The sequence below is a fragment of the Phacochoerus africanus genome, chromosome 15 (assembly GCF_016906955.1).
Source record: "Phacochoerus africanus isolate WHEZ1 chromosome 15, ROS_Pafr_v1, whole genome shotgun sequence".
NCBI classification, from domain to species: Eukaryota; Metazoa; Chordata; class Mammalia; order Artiodactyla; family Suidae; genus Phacochoerus; species Phacochoerus africanus.
Window position 1 is genome coordinate 30,783,037 of NC_062558.1, and position 19,882 is coordinate 30,802,918.

At 49.5% G+C, this 19,882-nt stretch overlaps 1 protein-coding gene across 1 annotated transcript in view; it reads right to left on the minus strand.

The window, feature by feature from the left end:
- BCL7A (BAF chromatin remodeling complex subunit BCL7A) overlaps positions 1 to 19,882 on the minus strand; it is a 31,612-nt gene that overhangs the window by 2,634 nt on the left and 9,096 nt on the right. Inside the window, exons 3-5 of the mRNA XM_047760972.1 lie at positions 17,220 to 17,316; positions 10,766 to 10,933; positions 1,923 to 2,044 (exon numbers count right to left, since the gene is read on the minus strand). Coding sequence (XP_047616928.1) covers positions 1,923 to 2,044; positions 10,766 to 10,933; positions 17,220 to 17,316 — 387 coding nt within the window. The remainder of the gene's footprint in view (positions 1 to 1,922; positions 2,045 to 10,765; positions 10,934 to 17,219; positions 17,317 to 19,882) is intronic.

The window sequence follows — 19,882 nt, forward strand, 5'->3', positions numbered from 1 at the left end:
ATTTACAGTGTTGTGCCAATTTCTGCCGTTTAGCAGTGACCCAGTCATACATACATTCTTTTTCTTATACTATCTTTCAGCATGTTCTATCCCAAGAGATTGGATGTGGTTCCCTGTGTTGTACAGGACCTCACTGCTTATCCATTCTAAACGTAATACCTTGCATAAAAAAACTGCACACCAGGAGTTCCCATTGTGGCGCAGTGGACACGAATCTGACTAGTAACTATGAGGTTTCGCGTTCAATCCCTGACCTCGCTCAGTGGGTTAAGGATCGGGTGTGAGCTGTGGCGTAGGTCGCAGATGCGGCTCGGATCCTGCATTGCTGTGGCTGTGGTATAGGCCGGCAGCAACAGCTCCGATTAGACCCCTAGCCTGGGAACCTCCATATGCTGCGGGTGTGGCCCTAAAAAGCAAAACAACAAAAATAATAATAATAACAATAAAAAATTAAAGGTGCACACCAGACTGTTTTATCCATGACCCCAGATTTACTTAACCCTTCCCCTTCCCTCCCTTCCTTCCTTCTTTCTTTCTTTGGCCATGCCTGTGGCATGCAGAAGTTCCTGCGCATGGGAGCAAACCCACCCCACAGCAATGACAATGGCGAATCCTTAACCACTAGGCCACCAGGGGACTCCTATTTAACACTTTCCACCAACTCAGGTTGCTGATTTCCTACCACTGAAAACACATCTTTCGCCATGTCTCTGAGCTTCTGAAGGAGGACTTTCTGTAGGACAAGAAGGGGCAGCAGATCCAAGGGTCTAGAGATGTTAAAGTCTAAGAGGCACTCCCCCTTGGGGAAGGCCTGCTTGAAGCCTCCACAGAGTTTAGACCTAGCCTTTTCCTTTCTTTCTGCTGCTACTGGTTATCAGTTTCTCCCCAGGTATGAAAATACTCAGCCAAGTGAAGAGTGTTTTATGAGTTGATGTTTTGAAACCTCTCAGACCCCAGTCCTCTTAGACGAGCACAGGGGACACATGGCAAAAAATCACAGTGGAGGGAGTTCCTGTCATGGCTCAGTGGTTAACAAATCCGACTAGGAACCATGAGGTTGCGGGTTCGATCCCTGGCCTCGCTCAGTGGGTTAAGGATCTGGCGTTGCCATGAGGTGAGGTGTAGCTTGCAGATATGGCTTGGATCCCAAGTTGCTGTGGCTGTGGTGTAGGCCAGCAGCAACAGCTCCGATTAGACCCCTAGCCTGGGAACCTCCATATGCTGCTGGAGTGGCCCAAGAAAAGGCAAAAAGACCAAAAAAAAAAAAATCGCAGTGGAGGCTGAGGCAGCCCTGGGGGACCTCCATGACCAGCACTCTGTCAGGTATGTTACCCACACTTTCTCCTCTTGTGGGCACCCTGGTCCCAAGACAAGATCCGGGATCCCAATTTGGCAGTTGGAAATACTAAGGCTATTATATATGCCAAGGGAAGGATCTGGGATTTGAACTGAGGACATTCGCTCCTGGCCACCTGGCCACCTGCATCTGTACTGTCTGATTCAGACTAGATCCTCAAAATCAGTGATGACCCAGAAAGGGGTCCAAGTAGGGAGAGTGTGGTCAGTTGCAAAATTCCAAAGGATGGAGCATCCAGCATGCAGGATTCTGAAGACCCAGACTCCCAGCTCTCAGGGAAATTGACTTGGGGTCTCTGAGACCAGGCGATGCTTTTGTGTACCCGAATCAACAAACTGATGAAGCTGAGGCTGAGGCAGAGGACCCTGTCTTGTCCTTCCCCTGGCCCCAAGGACCAGCGCTGGAAACATAAGGATGATCACGAATCCTGCTCAACGAATACGGGGCAGGTCTGGTCATCCAAAGGAAAAACAAGAGAACAACAAAACACCTTTCACTGTACCCCCGACACCCCAACAGGCTCCTGGCAGATCTGGCTGCCCCTCTGAGACCTTGATCAAGGTACCTGAGAGATTGTGGATGTCTCTGCAGCCAGACCTGCATCTCCAGATGGCTGCCGTTCTACTTGCTCTGAACTGTTCATCGAGTTTTCCATCGAGGACTGTGAGTTCTGCTCGTCAGAAGCATCTGAGGGAAAAGCAAGATGACAGAAGCTGTTTTCAGACACGTGAGATGCGGAGCCAGATGGACCAATTACTAAAAATACCTGGAACTGGGTATTTGTGGGCTTTGTGACCAGGCAGACTGTCAGGACTGCGAGGAGCTAGGAGACTTGGGAAGCCTCTTGCTTATTTTCTAGGGATGTCATTTTAAGCAGCCAGGCCACATACTAGCCCTGGGCCTCCACCCCTTCTCCCAGCACACCTATTACCTGCCAAGTGCCCTGAGAGGCCATCTAAGGGATGCTAAGGGGCTCTGTGCTCCGTGCACCTGGCGCCCTCTGGTGGACACAGCACATTCCAACCATCATGGCTGCTGACTCCTCCCTCTTCCATTAGGGAACCTGCCTTCTCCAGCTGGGAAACCCATACAAGTAATTACCCCTTGATAAACATCTCTCTTAATAATATGGACAGTTTTCTTATTGTCATTGAAAGAAACAGAAAGTACAGAAAAAATGAAATCACCAACTACCTCACGCCACTCACAGCTACCACACTGCTAACATCTGAGAGCATTCAGTCCCACCCTTCCAGATGTTTTCTCCCCACATGCATCTAAGTTCTCCACTCTCCCCAAACAGGGATCCCATGGTATTTTGGAAGAACTTCTCCTGTCCTTAAAATGTCTGTAAATAAAGAGCTCAGAAGATGGCCACACAGCATTCTATCAGGTAAGCACTTATTTAATGAATCCTCTCTCGCCAGTTCGAGCTCTTTTTTTCTGCATCAGTTCCCCTGCTCCTCCCACCATGTACCTTTAGCAGAAGGAAGGTGCAGGCCTTAGCAAGCTGTAGGAGCTGTTGTACCTGAAGCTGATTTGGAGTGCAGAGCACACGGAGGGAGCAGCCACTTCCTGCCCAGGGCCCTGTTCTGCTTGTACTCGAGATACCAACAATATGTGTCACCCTGATTTTTAAAAAGCACACTAAAATACTCAAGAAGGCCTTACTTTCTGGGCTGAGGCAGAGGCGTCATCACGGGAGGGCGGGGGGGAATCCCAGGCTTCAGTTTTATTTTTATTTATTTACTTATTTTTGGCTTTTTAAGGTCACACCCAAGGCATATGGAAGTTCCCAGGCTAGGGGTCAAATCAGAGCTACAGCTGCCAGTCTACACCACAGCCACAGCAACACAGGATCTGAGCGGCATCTGCGACCTACACAACTCACGGCAACGCCAGATCCTTAAGCCACTGATCGAGGCCAGGGATTGAACCCACAACCTCATGGTTCTTACTCGGATTTGTTTCCACTGCACCACAACGGGAACTCCCAGGCTTCAGTTTTCAAGCGAGCAAGCAATATGGGGAAAAGGGGGCAGCACTCCAGGCTTGAGGCCAGCAGGGCACAGAGAGCTGGGGAGTGGGGCAGGAAGGAGCTGCAGCCCCCCTCCAAGCCCGACCCCTAAGTCCATCCATCCCAGGGTCCAGAGGAACTGCAGTTCACACATACTCTTACTCCCCCAAATCAACAGCCCTGATTGCTCAAGGACAGGGCCAGGTGACCCAACATCCCGCCAGGGTCTGAGCTGGGTTTTCCCGCTGCTGCCACCATGGGGCTGGGCTCTGCCTACAAGCTGGTGTCTGTGGGGGGACACAGGGTTTAGAGACAGACCTGGGCTCTAGGACCACCTCTGCCACTTATTCCTGTGGTCTCAGATCCCCCACCCTTTGTAAAGTCCAGGTTCACAATAACCACCCTGGTAGGTCACTGTGAGGATTAGCTGGAATAACAGAAGGACCCAGGCAGTACGAGGACCCTAGGTGGGAGTAAACAAGGGATTATCCAGGGCAGAGAACCCAACCGTTCCATAAGCCTGACACTTCTTTGATATTTTTAGTTTTGCCTTTAAAATCCATGTTAGCGGCAGATCCTCAAAAAGTTAAACACAGAATTCCCTTCAACCCAGCAATCCCACTTCTAGGGACAGACCCACAAGAACAAAAAACAGGTCCCCCAGCTGATACTTGAACACAAATGTCCCCAGCAGCACTGCTCACAATGGCTGAAAGATGGCAACAGCCCAGATGTCAAATAACAGATGGATGGCTACACAAAACGTGGTCCCTCCACACATGGAATATGACTCAACCGTAACAAGGAAAGAGGCACTATTACAGGCTACAGTGCGGGTGAACCTTGAACACAGGATGCTGAGTGAGAGAAGCCAGACAAAAAAGGCCACCTAGTGTATGACTCCAGCTATGTGAAATGTGCAAAAAGACAAAGCCATAGAGACAGAAGCACAGATTAGTGGTCCAGGGGCTGGGGGAATGGGGAGTGACAGCTAAAGGGTGTGGGGTTTCTTTTTAGGGTGATGAGAATGTTTGGGAACTAGACAGAGGTGATGGCTGTGCAACATTATGAATGTGCTAAATGCCACTGGGTTGTTCATTTTAAAATGGTTACTATTGAGGAGTTCCCATCGTGGCGCAGCGGAAACGAATCCAACTAGGAACCATGAGGTTGCAGGTTCGATCCCTGGCCTTGCTCAGTGGGTTATAGATCTGGCATTGCCGTGAGCCGTGGTATTTCCATGAGCTGTGTTGTACGATCGCAGACACAGCCCAGATCTGGTGTTGCTGTGGCTCTGGCGTAGGCTGGCAGCTATAGCTTCAATTAGATCCCTCGCCTGGGAACCTCCATATGTCACGGATGCAGCCCCAAAAAGACGAAAAAAGAAAAAAAAAGTCTCCATTTCAGGAGTTCCCATCGTGGCTCAGTGGTTAACGAATCTGACTAAGAACCCTGAGGTTGCAGGTTTGATCCCTGACCTTGCTCAGTGGGCTAAGGATGTGGCATTGCCACAAACTGTGGCGTAGGTCCCAGATGCAGCTCAGATCTGACATTGCCAAGGCTGTGGTGTAGGCCAGTGGCTGCAGCTCCCATTCAAACTCTAGCCTGGGAACTTCCATATGCTGCAGTTTCAGCCCCTTTTAAAAAAAAAAAAGGAAAGGAAAAATAGACTCTTAGGCTAATGTCAGACCTTTATGAGCTAAAAACTAACTAAATAAATAAATAAAATGGTTATTTCTGATGGAATGTTCAAGGCCTCGGCATGGCGGCCTGATTCTCTTAGCGCAACAGCACTGGAACTCACCCAGGGGAAATTATTTTCCTAGGGCCTAAATTTAGTCCAGGGAGTTTGGACATTATGTCATTCCCTGAACTCACTCAGCAGTAAACAAGTTCAGAGCAAGGTCACCAGCTGGTGACGAACCTGCCCTGTGCTGCATGTAGGCCGGGTGCCCACCTGGAAGGTGGGGGGTCTGCCTCTGCCCTTCCTGTGGGATGCTCCTGCCTGGGCAAGGCTGGGCAACTGTGCCAGCCCAGAGGCCTGGGGTAGCTGGAAGGGGACCGTGATGAGGGGCCCACCTTGGCCTGGGGTGAGTGGGGGGTTAGGTATCAAATGTGGCAAGTGAGGAAGCACTGACCCAAGGCGTCATTCCTGCAGCCCAGCTGAACTAACTGGCCTTTCAGAGAGAAGGAGCCTCAGACCTGGAACATGGCAGAAACGAGGCCGTGGCCAGAAACAAGGAGGCCAGGTAGAAGCCAGGACGTGGCCCTCACCTGGCCCCACATGGCCCTGCCCTTGACTCCCAGCCACCCCCCATGGAAGGGTGGAGAAGATGCCCCTCCCCCACCAGCCCTGCCAGCACCCCGCCCTTTCCTGCCCTGTCCTCTCCTGCAGTGTGACCTGACAACTTCTGTCTCATTTTATGAATGAAGAGGAAATAGGAAGGCGCTCAGGAGGTGACACTGCCGGACTGAGGCCATACAGCAGGCAAGGGTTAGCCCGGACGTGACCAGCTCATCCTGTGTCCCAGCCAGGTCCCAGCCCCCAGCTCCACTGCTTCCGCCCACAGAGCCACCTCACCAGGCTGGTCAGGGTTCTCGACAGGGAGAGGGGTGTGACTTTGTCCCCTGCTCTCCCAGAGGACATTTGGCCCCATCTGGAAACATTTCTTTTTTTAGAGTCTCAGGTGTGGCATATGGAGGTTCCCAGGCTAGGGCCACAGTCACAGCAGAGCCTGATCCCAGCAGCGTCTTAGACCTACACCACAGTTCCGGCCACAAGGCCCTGCTCTGGGGGAGGACACTGCAGGGCCTACAGCCACTCCAGACCCGCAGCCCCTGTCTCCGCAGCCCGCTTTCAGGGCCGTGTCCTGCAGACCCACTCTCACCAGAGCAAAGAGACACGTGTGTGGGACATCCTGTGGCACCATTTGTGTAGGAAAAAGAGCAACCTGAACAACCACCAACATGGGGACTATTTCAGTAAACCAGGGCACATTCATGTCACTGAATGATAAGCTGGTAAAGAAAATGAGACAGACCTGTATGTCCTAACATGGAACTATCTCCATGGTGACTGTTAAGTGAAACTGTTCTCAAAAGGGAGGTTATCATCTCATATAGATGCTTCTAGATACATCTGGAAGGCCACAAAACAGACTTCACAGTGGTCCTCCTCCGGGGGGGTGGGGGTGGGGGGAAACGACGCTGGAGAGCTGGGGGTGGGGCGCTTCAGTCCATACCCTAATTCATGATTGTTCCCCCACCCAGAGGTCCTCCTGGCACCTAGGGTACCTTCCCCTGCACATTCCCAGGCACTGTCCTGTGGTCCCTTCTGCCTGGGTTGCTTGGTCCCCTCCTACCTCTGCTCATCCTTTAAGCCCAAGTCAGATAGCACCTCCTCCAGGGAGTCTTCCAGGCTCCCTTCCCTTACCACATCTGACCATGAACTCAAAAGTCCCCTTAGATGCCAGGCAATGCCAGGCAAATGAGTCAAGTGGGCTGTTTGATTCAGACACAAATAACATTTGTAAAGAAAATCTAAAGCAATCTTTCACCTCTTCCTCAAAGAAATGGGCATTCCCCCAGCCCTCTCAGCCTTTTACTTTTCCCCTTAGTACAGAAAAAGGTTCAAGAAACATATTAACTTTCCTTTTGAATGTATAGTAAGAAAAACAAGAGTGATCATGGGGTAATACACGGCAAGTGCCTCTGGCCTCAGCGTCAGGGAGACAAGAGGGAGTGGTAGGGGGTGTGCTAACTGGTGAACCCAGGCCCTCTTGACCCTCCCTGGAGGGGTAGCCCTGTGTCTGCGCTAGCTGGTTGCTGCTCAGTGGAAATGCCGGTCCAGTATTGCCAGATCTTCCCATTTCTCAAGAGAAGCTAGAAATTGATCCTTTTTATTTTTAAGTGAAATTGCTCAATTTTTAAATTCTGGCATCAAGTTCCAATTAAAAATGAAAACACCATGGGGATCTGTGGTCACACCCGCACACCACATGCTAGATCTAGTCTGGCTGCGGCCTATCTGTAGACTCTAACTCTCAGCTTCAGTGCTTGTCCTGCCTGTGAGTTCTTAAGGGTCAGAACAGGACTCAGCTGTGACGGGGGCCTGGGACTGGCATGGAGCCCTGCGTGGGGCTGATACAGGTAACGTGGTGTGGAAGGGAGTGGAACGGGATGTGAACGGACTCTGCAACACGGGACGGCCTTCCTCCCCAAGAGATGCATGCCCCCACTAAGCACCAGGAAGCCTGGGCTCTGGGCCAGCGCCGACCTCACTGTAATGACCTCTCCCTGGACCCCCAACTCTGCACCGGGGTGTCTGCCCTGCCCCTCCACCTCTCTCTCCTCAGATGATGGGCACTATCATCACACTCATCACACACTCACCTCTCCCTCAATACACACTGTCACATGAGACAATCAGGAACTATCATTCATTTTCTTAGATGCAATAATGGTATTTGTGTTATGTAACAGAACATCCTTTCGTTTTTTTTGTCTTTTTAGGGCCATGTCCGTGGCATGTGGAGGCTCTCAGGCTAGGGGTCGAATCGGAGCTGCAGTTGCCAGCCTACACTACAGCCACAGCAATGCCAGATTCGAGCCACGTCTTTGATGTACACTGAAGCTCACGGCAACACTGGATCCTGAACCCACTGAGCAAGGCCAGGGATTGAACCTGCGTCCTCATGGATACCAGTTGGGTTCGTTACCACTGAGCCACAATAGGAACTCCTTTTTTTTTTTTTAATGGCTATACCCTGGAGTTCCCGTCATGGCACAGCGGAAACGAATCCAACTAGGAACTATGAGGTTTCGGGTTCAGTCCCTGGCCCCACTCAGTGGGTTAAGGATCTGGCATTGCCATGAGCTGTGGTGTAGGTCGCAGATGTGGCTCGGATCTGGCGTTGCTATGGCTGTGGTGTAGGCTGGCAGCTACAGCTCCGATTAGACCCCTAGCCTGGAGACCTCCATATGCTGAGGGTGCGGCCCTAAAAAGACAAAAAAAGACAAGAAAAAAAAAAAAAAGGCTGTACCCTCAGTATATAGAAGTTCCTGGGCCAGGAACTGAATCCAAGCTGCAGCTGTGACCTACACCACAGGTGCAGCAGTGTCAGATCCTTTAACCCACTGCACAGGGCCCAGGATCAAACCTGAGCCTCCAGAGCGACCTAGCTGCTGCAGTTGTATTCTCAATCCACTGTACCACAGTGAGAACTCCAGAGAATGTCCATATTTTTAAAAGAAGCATGTTGTTTACAGACAAAATGTCATAAAATCTACAACTCAATGTCAAAAGGCACCCCAAAAAATGTTTCTAGGCAAAGCAAAACAAAAAACAAAAAAACCCAAATAACTGCCCCAGCAAAAAATAAACCCCCCAAAACATTAAACATTAACAACTGAGGGATTTCCCATTATGGCACAATGGAAACAAATCCGACTAGTAACCATGACCAGGCAGGTACGATCTCTGGCCTCGGTCAGCAGATCAGGGATCCAGCATGCCGTGAGTTATGGTGTATGTCACAGACATGGCTCAGATTCAGTGTGGCAGCTGCAACTCCAATCCGACCTCTAGCCTGGGAACTTCCTTATGCCTCAGGTGTGGCCTTATAAAGCAAAACAAACAAACAAACAAACAAACAAAAACTGATGGTCCCACTGTGGTATAGTGGGTTAAGTATGCAGCATTGTCTCTTCAATGGCTCGGGTCCCTGTGGAGGCACAGGTTCAATTCCCAGCCCTGCATGGCTGTGGCATTGCCATGGCTGGCAGATGTCATGGCTGTGCCTTGGATTGGATCCCTGGCCTGGGAAATTCTGTATGACATGGGTGTGGCCAAAAAAAACAAGAAAAAAAATTGCCAAATTAGTATATATACAGGATAGTATTATACCATTCTTTCAATTTTTCTATATATTGAAATTTTTTTCATTTTTTTAAATTTTATTTTTATTTTTATTTTGCTTTTTAGGGCTGCACCCATAGCACATGGAGGTTCCCAGGCTAGGGGTCCAATTGGAGCTGTAGCTGCTGGCCTACGCCACAGCCATATAATGCCAGATCCCAGCCGCGTCTGTGACCTACACCCCAGCTCAGGGCAACGCAGATCGTTAACCCACTGAGTGAGGCCAGAGATTGAACCCGCAACCTCATGGTTCCTAGTTGGATTCGTTTCTGCTTCACCATGACAGGAACTCCTAAAATTCTATTTTATTTTTTTTTAAGTATTTTGGTCATACCCAGAGCATATGCAAATTCCCAGACCAGGGATCCAACCTATGCCAAAGCAGTGACCTGAGCCACTGCAGTTACAATGTTGACTCCTTAACCCACTTCACCACCAGGAAACTTCTGGAATCTGGGAGCGTCCACATGCCACTGGCACGCACCCCTACCCCCACAAAAAAAGAGAGCGAACACAGAACCCTGAAAATAAACAGGCCTACATATACATAGATACATGTACACAGACACATCCTCCATCATCAGACCACTTCCTGCCTCCTCTCCCACCTGGACACCTGCAGCAACCCCCTTACTGTCTCCCTGCCTCCACCTGACCTGCCACTGTCTGTTCTCAATCAGGGAAAGTGGTCCTTCAGATCACAGCCATCAAACTCCCAAAGGCTCCTGCCTCACTTAGCATAAAACCTGGGTCTGTGAGGTGGCCTGTGAGCCCCCACCTCAGGGCCCAGCCCACACTCTGGCCTTGTCTCACTTGTTTAGCCCCTCATACCCTCTTCTCCAGCCACACCAAACATGTTCCTGCCGCAGAGCCTTTGCACTGCCCAAAACACTCTCCTCCCAGGTGTCTACCTGGTTGGCTCCTGCACCTAATCTGAGCCTCATTTACTATAACGTCACCTTCTCAGTGAGGCCTTCCCTGACCAACCTATTTAAAATTGCAGCAAGTTCCCATCATGGCTCAGCAGTAACAAATCTAACTAGTTATCAGTGAGGATGCGGGTTTGATCCCCAGCCTCACTCAGTGTGTTAAGGATCTGATGTTGCCATGAGCTGTGGTATAGGCTGGCAGCTGCAGCTCCAATTCGACTCTTAGCCTGGGAACTTCCATACGCCACAGGTGTAGCCCTAAAAAGCAAAAAAAAGCCCAACCAACCAACCACCCCCCCACAATGCATCAAGACCCCCAACCCAATTTCCCTCTCTTACTTTATAATTCTCCAAAGCACTTATTTTCCAAATACTAGATTGTAAGTTTTTTTTAATTGCCCCTCAAGAATGACGAGCTCCAGGCCATTACCCTTCTTCTCCCATCACCTTCTGGGGGCTGGCACTTGACAGGGCCTCCTGGAAGACCCTTCCAACCACCTGGCTAGAAAGAGGCCCCTCTGAGCCTGACCCCCGAGGGCACATACCTTCGGCCCCAGGCAGCTCCTTCCCATCGGTCTGGGCCTCGTCCGCCTTGGCATCGGTGCCATCACCAGGCACGGCTGAGTTGGGCTCTGGGGCAGGGCTGGAGTTGCTGCTGTTCTCTTGTTTGATGGGGGAAGCATCTGCGATGGAGCTCTGGTTGCTGTTATCATCTGCATGGGGCGAAATGCCGCAGCTGCTGAGGAAAGGCGGGCAAGGGGCTCGGCTTCCTCCCTGCCCGCAGCCCACAGCATGCCCTCCCTGGACAGCAGACACCGCTTCCTCCCGGGACCTCCCCACACGCCCTGTGTGGCCAAAGCCCTGAGGGCTGGAGGCTCCAGGAAGAGAATCTAATATTGGAGGCAGACGCCCACAACCAGGGCACATTTAAAATCTTTGGGTGAGGAGACCAGACATCTTGTGGGTCAGGCTCTAAAGCCATGCAAAGGCCCAGGGGTGGTCCTGGAAAGCAGCATCACCAAAGTGTTTCATCAGATTTGGGCCAGCTCTGGACCAATTACACCAGGTACAAAAATCAAAGGGAGGGAGAGGACCGTGTTCAGGACAGGAAGTGGATATTCTACAAGACAGCTGGCCCAGGCTCTCCAAGTCAATGCCATTGAAAAAAAAATTTTTTAGGAGTTCCCTGATGGCCTAGAAGTTAAGGATCTGGCATTGTCACTGCTAGAGCTAGGGTCACCACTATGGTGCAGGTTTGATCACTGGCCCAGGAACTTCTGCATGCCATAGGCACAGACAAAAAAAAAAAAATTTTTTTTTTTTTTTGGTCTTTTGTCCTTTTAGGGCCATACCTGCAGCATATGGAGGATCCCAGGCTAGGGGCCTAATGAGAGCTGTTGCTGCCAGCCTACACCACAGCCACAGCAATGCCAGATCCGAGCCACGTCTGTGACCTACACCACAGTTCACGGCAACCCTGGATCCTTAACCCACTGAGTGAGGCCGGAGATCGAACCCACAACCTCATGGTTCCTAGCTGGATTCATTTCCACTGTACCACGATGGGAACTCCAAAAAAAATAATAATTAAATTAAAAAAAAAAAAAAAGAAGCGGAGTCCTGCTGTGGCTCAGTAGGTTAAGAACCTGACATAATGTCCATGAGAATGCAGGTTCGATCCCTGGTCTGGCTCAGTGGGTTAAGGATCCGGCATTGTTGAGGTGTAAGTTGCAGATGTGGCTTGGATCCAGTGTTGCTATGGCTGTGGTGTAGACCACAGCTGCAGCTCCAATTCGAACCCTGGCCTAGGAATTTCCATATGCTGCAGGTGCAGCCATTAAAAAAAGAAAAAGGAGAAGCAGAGATTACTGTCGTATTAGAGATTACGGAAATTCAAGAGACCTAATAACTAAACATGATGTGTGAAATTTATCTGGATCCTGTTTTGAATACATCAGCTCTGAGAGACATTTTGGGACAATTGGGGAATTTGAATACAGTCTGGAGTTTAAAAGTAAGGAATTAATTTGTCAGGAGTGATAATAGTACGGCGGGTAGATAGAAATGTCATTTATCAGTGACGCATGCTGAAGTGTTTAGGTACAGACTTAACTATCATGAAGCAGGGAAGTGTACGTCTTCTAGCACGGGTTGCATACAATTATCAGAATTCCCTGAATTTTATACTCAAGAGCTGTGCATCTTATTACTTGTAAATTGTATTTCAATTAAAACACCTAGTACATTAAAAAAAAAACAAACAAACAGAGGAGGTAAGTGTCACATCATGTTCTGAAAACCTAGGTGGGAAGTATATGGGGTTCATCATATCATTTGCTCTGCTGTTCTCGATTATGAAATCTTTCGTAATAAAAAGGAAAAAGGGAATAAAATTAATTGGGCAAGGGCATTGGGGACAGAGCTGGGGGCAAAGCTGGGGATCCTGCGGCATGTCCCCCTTTGCCCTGGACCCCCTTTCTCAGGCAAAAAGAGTCATTTTAAATTATAGATACCAACGTGGTTGATTTCAAAAATACTACTACTGTCTTGGAGTTTCCATTGTGGTGCAGCAAAATTGAATCCAACTAGTATCCATAAGGATGCAAGTTCGATCCCTGGCTTTGCTCAGTAGGTTAAGGATCCAGCGTTGCCATGAGCTGTGGTGTAGGTCACAGAGGTGGCTAGGATCCTTCTTTGCTGTGGCTGTGGCACAGTGTGGCAGCTGTAGCTCTGATTCGACCCCTCGCCTGGGAACTTCCATATACTGCAGGTTCGGCCCTAAAAAGGCAAAAAAAAACCCAAAAAACTACTACAGTCTTACCCTGCTTTTTTGGGCCATGCTGTGCACCTGGGACCAAGGCTGTTTTTGTAAAAATGAAAGAGAAAAGGGGAGACACATGGAAAGGCAAAAAAGGAGAGGCACGTATTCCATGACACGTCCAGGCAAGGGCGTCTACAATTACCTCATTTAATCCCAACAACCTCCAGGTAGGGAAACTGAGGCTCAGCAGCAGAGCCCCTGGGCTCAGGCTGGTCTACTCAAGCTCCAAACCCCGAACCTTTCCACTACTTCAAACTGGCGAGCAAGTATCAGGCAGCCCCACAGCCTCGACTGGGTAAATTGCATCTTATTTTAAGTGTACTCTGGGGCACTCATTACACAAAAGCATCCTCTTGTGAATTCTGGGACTTAAAAAAAGATATGTAAACTCTCCTGATTTACTGTTCGAGAAAATCTAAACTTCCTTCCTATGCCAAGATCCATGTGCGGGTGTCTGAGAGGCACAGAAGGCAGAGGATCAACCTGGGGGTGCCAGCATGGGGTCACGCTAATTAAGGACAATGAGCTAATGTTTAAGTCGGTTGCCCTGAGCCCAGCCTGGTGCCCCAGTAACAGCGTGACCCTGATGCTTGGGCTGATTCCCCAGGTGGATCCTGGAGACTAAAGCAGCTGGATGCAGACACCACGTCCCTTCATATCCTCCTGTGACCATCTTCTCACCTATAACCTCCCAGATACCTAAACCAGGCCCACAACTTTCCCTGTGCTTTCACGATTCCATGCCCTGCAGTGGGACTTGGTCTTTCTTGGTTACCTATATACTAAAATGGAAGATATGCACGGTTCCTGGGTCAGGGAGTGTTGTGCTGCAGCCTAAATTTTTCTGGAGTGTTACCTTTGGGCTAGAGGCCATGAACTTGAACTCTGCCTTCTCCAAAGGACCTCAGACGCCAGAACTGGTATTTATGAACATTCTAATTCTGGGCAAGTTACTTCACCTCGTGGAGCCTTAGTTTCCTCATCTGTACAAAGGGGCTTGTCACTGGGATTAAACGTGGGTAACACACGAGATGGGCTTGGCAAGGTGCTTGGCAACTGTGATGGTTTCTTAAATGTTAGCTACTGACACACTGAGGCCTTTAAGGGATCATCTTGTTTAATACTCATAATGACCTTACGAAAGAGTAGGCATCACCATCCCCATTCGACAGTAGAGACAGACAAAATTGAGGCCCCATATTACATGACTTGCCCCGGGTCACACTGTGTGCAGGAGGTCCTAGGAGAGTCAGGTTTGAATCCAGGTGAGATGTTGTCCTCTGCTCTAAAAGGTTCTCACCTCTAATTCTAAGAATTAACTGAAACAGAGCCAGGCCAGGGATCTCTTCCATCCCCAGAGAGTGGGGATGCTAACCTACTTCAGGGGGACAGGATCCATCCCAACTCAAATATCTATTTCTTTTTCTTTCTTTTTTATCTTTTAGGGCCACACCTGCAGAATATGGAAGTTCCCAGGCTAGGGGTCCAGTGGAAGCTACAGTTGCCAGCCTATACCACAGCTACAGCAATGTGGGATACGAGCCCCATCTGTGACCTACACCACAGCTCACAGTAATGCCAGATCTTCAACCCACTGAGCGAGGCCAGGGATCGAACCTGCGTCCTCATGGTTACTAGTCAGATACATTTCTGCTAAGCCACAACAGGAACTTCTTTTAAAAAAAAAAAAAAAAAAAACTTTTTTGTTTCTTTTTAAGGCTGAACCTGTGGCATATGGAAGTTCCCAGAGAACCTACTGGCCTACACCACAGCCACAGCAACGCCAGATCTGAGCCAAGTCTTCGACTTACACCACAGCTCATGGCAATGCCTTATCCTTAACCCACGGAGCAAGGCCAGGGATTGAACCCACATCCTCATAGACACGGATTCATTTCTGCTGAGCCACAATGGGAACCCACAAATACCTATCTGTAAATGAAATGCATCCCGACTGTGACTGTACAGCCAGTTGGGGGGGTGGGGGACACCTTCCTGACAGGTTAACCGTCAGCACCCCCCCCCACCCCCCATGCTTTTCTGAAGCCAGTTTGGCAACAAGCAAGGCTCCTTGCCCACACAGTCTGTGACTGTTTTCCGGACTAGTCAGTTTGAGCAAATGGGGATGTTTGCTGGCCTCCTTCTCCCCAGAATAAGACAGCCCTGGGCCTGGAGGGTTAGGATCTAGATTAAACCAAAATTCCCCCTTTTTTTCTTTTCTTTTTAGGCCCACACATGCAGCAGATGGAAGTTCCCGGGCTAGGGGTCAAATCGGAGCTGTAGCTGCCTGCCTACACCACAGCCACACCAGATCTGAGCCATATTTTCAACCTACACCACAGCTCAAGGCAATGCCGGATCCTTAACCCACTGAGCAAGGCCAGGGATTGATATTAGTCAGGTTCTCAACCTGCTAAGCCATGACACGAACATCCCAAAATTATTACTTGTTTCTTTATCTAACACCATTGGGTTGTGCAAAAAGGCTCGGGTAGTCAGAGGTACTAAGACTGTGAAATTGAGATCAGGATGGAGAAAGGCAAGGGATGAGGGTGTTATACGAGAGGGCCAGGCAGGGAACAACACAGAGAGGGTGAGCCTGGGGGGCCTGGAGAGGCCCTGGTCTCCCAGAAGGGACAGCTGTTCCTGCTCCAGCGGGCTGCAGCCGCAGGAAAGCACGAGCCCAAGGGCTGCCTGATCTGATTTCCCAAAGAATGGAAGAAATACAGATTTCCTGATTTATAAACATCAGAAACGCAATTTTTTGACCAATGCTTACAGAAATTCCCAGGCCAGGGATGAAACCAAAGCCATTGCAGCGACAACACTGGATCCTTAAAATCCAGGAACTCCAGGAACTCAATTTCTTAGAAACATCTCATTCGAATCTCTGAGGTTAGAAATCAGGTGGTGGTTTTCCTTGGAGGGGAGGGGATACCACAGAAATTGCCAGGAACACTCTGTCTTGATTTGGGCCAGTAACAAAGGTGTGTGCAGTTTGTGACCATTTCATGGAGCCACACACTTACAATTTGTGCCTTTCCTTTCAGATAAAAAGAAAAAGAAAAAAGGACAGAGTTCCCGTCGTGGCTCAGCGGTTAACGAACACAACTAGTATTCATGATAGCATGGGTTCAATCTCTGGCCTTGCTCAGTTGGTTAAGGATCCAGCGCTACCACGAGCTGTGGTGCAGGTCGCAGACGCAGCTTGGATCCCATGTTGATGAGGTTGTGGCGTAGGCTGGCAGCTACAGCTCCAATTCGGCTCCTAGCCCAGGAACCTCCATATGCGGCGGGTGCAGCCCTGGAGAGACAAAAAAGACAAAAAAAAAAAAAGGAAAGAACAGCGTCAGTGCCAAAACAACTGCAGACTGGCTGAAGCATGTCTCCAGCCTGGATATGATCAGTGGGACATTGGTACAAGTTCTGAAATAGCAAAGGAAGTTAGGCTGTTGACATAGAAGAGCAGGTCACAGGACCCCAGATGATTCACACAAAGTCAGAAATCCAGTTAAAGCTTCCCAGTAGCCAAAACAAAATAGGAAATGGGAAATAAAAGTCATGTATATGATAGGTCAGGCCCAGGAGGGAAAAAGGTAAATACCACCAAAAACTTCCCGGGCACACTGGATGAACAGAACATGTTCTGTGAGGTTAGTGACAGTGGGTGAGAAGGTCTTTTTTCACATCTCTGGCTCATTTTGATGCTTCTTTTTTTTTTTTGGCTTTTCAGGACCATACCTGTGGCACATAAAAGTTCCTGGGCTAGGGGTCAAACTGGAGCTACAGCTGCTGGCCCTATGCCACAGCCACAGCAATGTGGGATCTGAGCCACGTCTGCAACCTAAACCGCAGCTCATGGCAATGCCAGATCCTTAACCCACTGAGTGGGGCCAGGGGTCAAACCCACATCCTTGTGGACACTAGTTCGGTTCTTAACCTGCTGAGCCACGGGAACTCCTCGTTTTGATTTTTGTCTCCCTGCTCTGGGAAAAGCTTCCTCTTCTCCACTGAGCCTCCTCCTTGGCACGGAGGCCTCCTGGTCCTGCCCAGCCCTCTCACCCCTTGCCTGGAATGTGAACAAACCTGCCAGTAAAACAAAAACACAACTGAGCCCTCGGCCACAGCCCAGGGGCCTGGCAGGAGAGGTGGCGGCTGCCTGACCGCGGGGAGCTCACCGTGCATGTCCATCATTCCCGGGGAGGAGCTGTTCTCCGGGGTGGTCACCTCAGAGCCACACTTCTCATCTTTGCCCTTTTTCTTGTTCTTGTTTTTCTGGAGGAGAAAAAAGGCACAGAAACCGAGTCACTGAATTTGTGTGTTTGTGTGTGTGTGCGCGCGCAAGCTCACTCATGTGCGCACACCAGTCCCTGGGGAATGGAATAAATATTTTATTCCGCTGACTCATTTTGGAGCCCCCAAGTCTCTGGAGGGTTCTCCTTGGTCTGCATTTGAACACATCCCACGAGGGGCCTCACTTGCTTTGTTGTTGTTTTTCAGCTGTGCCCAAGGCATGTGGAAGTTCATGGGCCAGGGATCAAACCCAAACCACAGCAGCAACCCAAGCCACTGCAGTAGGACCACTGGATCCTTAACTCTGCACCACAAGAGAATACAGGACCTCACCTGCTTTGGAGTTAAAGAACCCTGTGGACGGGAGGCTGCCAGGGCTGGGCTGGGGATGAGGCTGCCTTGCCCGTGGGGCCGGCCCCTGCAGGCACACCAACATCCTAGCTGGTGGGCATTTCCTCTGGAGAAAAGGCCATGGTCACCCTGCCCAGAGGAGGCACAGGGGTGCTGGTGAGGGATGGAGAAAACAACTCACACATTTCCACTATCTTCGGGCCAGGGACCGCCTTCCTCAGAGACAGCTAACTTCCGGTGCAACACTGGGATGGGTGAGGAGGGAAACCCAGGGGGGAGCGGGGGTGAGGGGGATGCTTTTTATGTGCAGTTCCTTTGATTTGGTTTGGTTTTGGCCACCCCGCAGCACATTGAGTTCCCTGGGCCAGGGATCAGATCTGAGCTGCAACCGTGACCTATGCTGCAGCTGGAACTTATGCTGCGCCACAGTGGGAACTTCTGCAGTTTCATTTTTAACGGATGGAATAGAATTGTGTTAGAAACCACCTGTGTCTATGGTAAGAGCCTTGTTAAATAAATTACAGTCTGTTCATTCAAGGTAAGGGGAGGCAGCAATTACAGAGAACAAGGCAGCTCCTCCGGTCCTGAGGTGGAATGATCTGTAGAAAGACTTACATGTTAAAATATTTCATTATCTCTGAGCTAGATACGGAAGAAAGGTGCCAAACACGTGACTGGGATGCTGCCACTGCTGGTAGGAAAAACATAAATGAACGTGTGTCTGCCTGTTTGGGTGCACGCAGTCTCTGGAAGGATAAACAAACACTGGTTGTCTCCAAGGAAGAGCTGGGTGGGGTGGGAGGGGTGTTCAGGGACGGGAAGCAGATTTATAAAATGATAAGACCAATTTAAAAAATTAACATATGTGAAGATTATGCAAACCTATAGAAAAAGTAGGCATGTGGTTTCCAGGATCTTGAGAGGTATGAATTTTTGTTTTGGGGGCAGTGAAAACATTCTATAATCTCGGTGGTGACGGCTGTACAACTGTGAATATACCAACACTAGCTGGAACATTTTATTTTTTTTAATTTATTTTGGCCACACATGTGGCATGGGGACGTTCCAGGGCCAAGGATCAAACCCAAGCCACAGCAGTGACAACACTAGATATTTAACCCATTGAGCCACTAGGGAGCTCCTGCACCCTTTAAGAGTGAATTTTATGGGAGTTCCTATTGTAGTTCAGTGGGTTAACAACCCAGCTGGTATCCGTGAGGATGCAGATTTGATCCCTGGCCTTGCTCAGTGGGTTAAAGAAGCTGTAAGCTGCTGTGGCTGTGGCACAGGCCTGCAGCTGAAGCTCCAATGTAACCCCTAGCCTGGGGACTCCCATATACCGCAGTGCAGCCCTAAAAAGAGGGGGGAAAAAAAAAAGTGAATTTTATGGCATGTGAATTGTCTTCGTTTTATTTATTTATTTATTGTCTTTTGTCTTTTGAGGGCCACTCCACGGCATATGGAGGTTCCCAGGCTAGGGGTCTAATCAGAGCTACAGCTGCCGGCCTACGCCAGAGCCACAGCAACGCCATATTTGAGCAGCATCTGTGACCTACACCATAGCACATGGCAACGCCGGATCCTTAACCCACTGAATGAGGCCAGGAATCGAACCCGCAACCTCATGGTTCCTAGTGGGATTCATTTCTGCTGCGCCAAGACAGGAACTCCGAATTGTCTTTGTTTTAAAAAAAAAGGTCTTAAAGTAACATCTGAATTTTGTAACATGTTTTACCTATTTAAGTGAATTAAATTTTTAAGCCTTCCAAAAGAAAAAAAAAAGGTAAGGTATAACCATGTTGTTACTGTGTGTAAAAATATAAAAAGATCTCCCATCTCCATGCAGATTCCTGACCATAACCATCAGAGGTTAGAATTTAGCTATCCGGGCTGGTGCCCAGGAACCTGCATTGTGTCAGGACTCTCAGGGGATCAAATGAGCAGCCAGGCGTGGGACCTATTGCCCTCGAGGGAGAGAGGGAGGAGTATGTACATCTTGGCTCAGAGATGACAGCGAATTAGCATCTGAGCACCGCCTGCTTAGCTGCGCCTGGCTAAGTTCTTCCCATATGATATATTGCCTTTACTCTGCTGCAGAAACCCCAGGAGTTGGCTGTTACTGCTCCACTGCACAGAAGAGGACCCAGCAAGGTGGGGTCCCCTATCTGGCATCGCAGGCTAATGAGGAGTGGTCTGT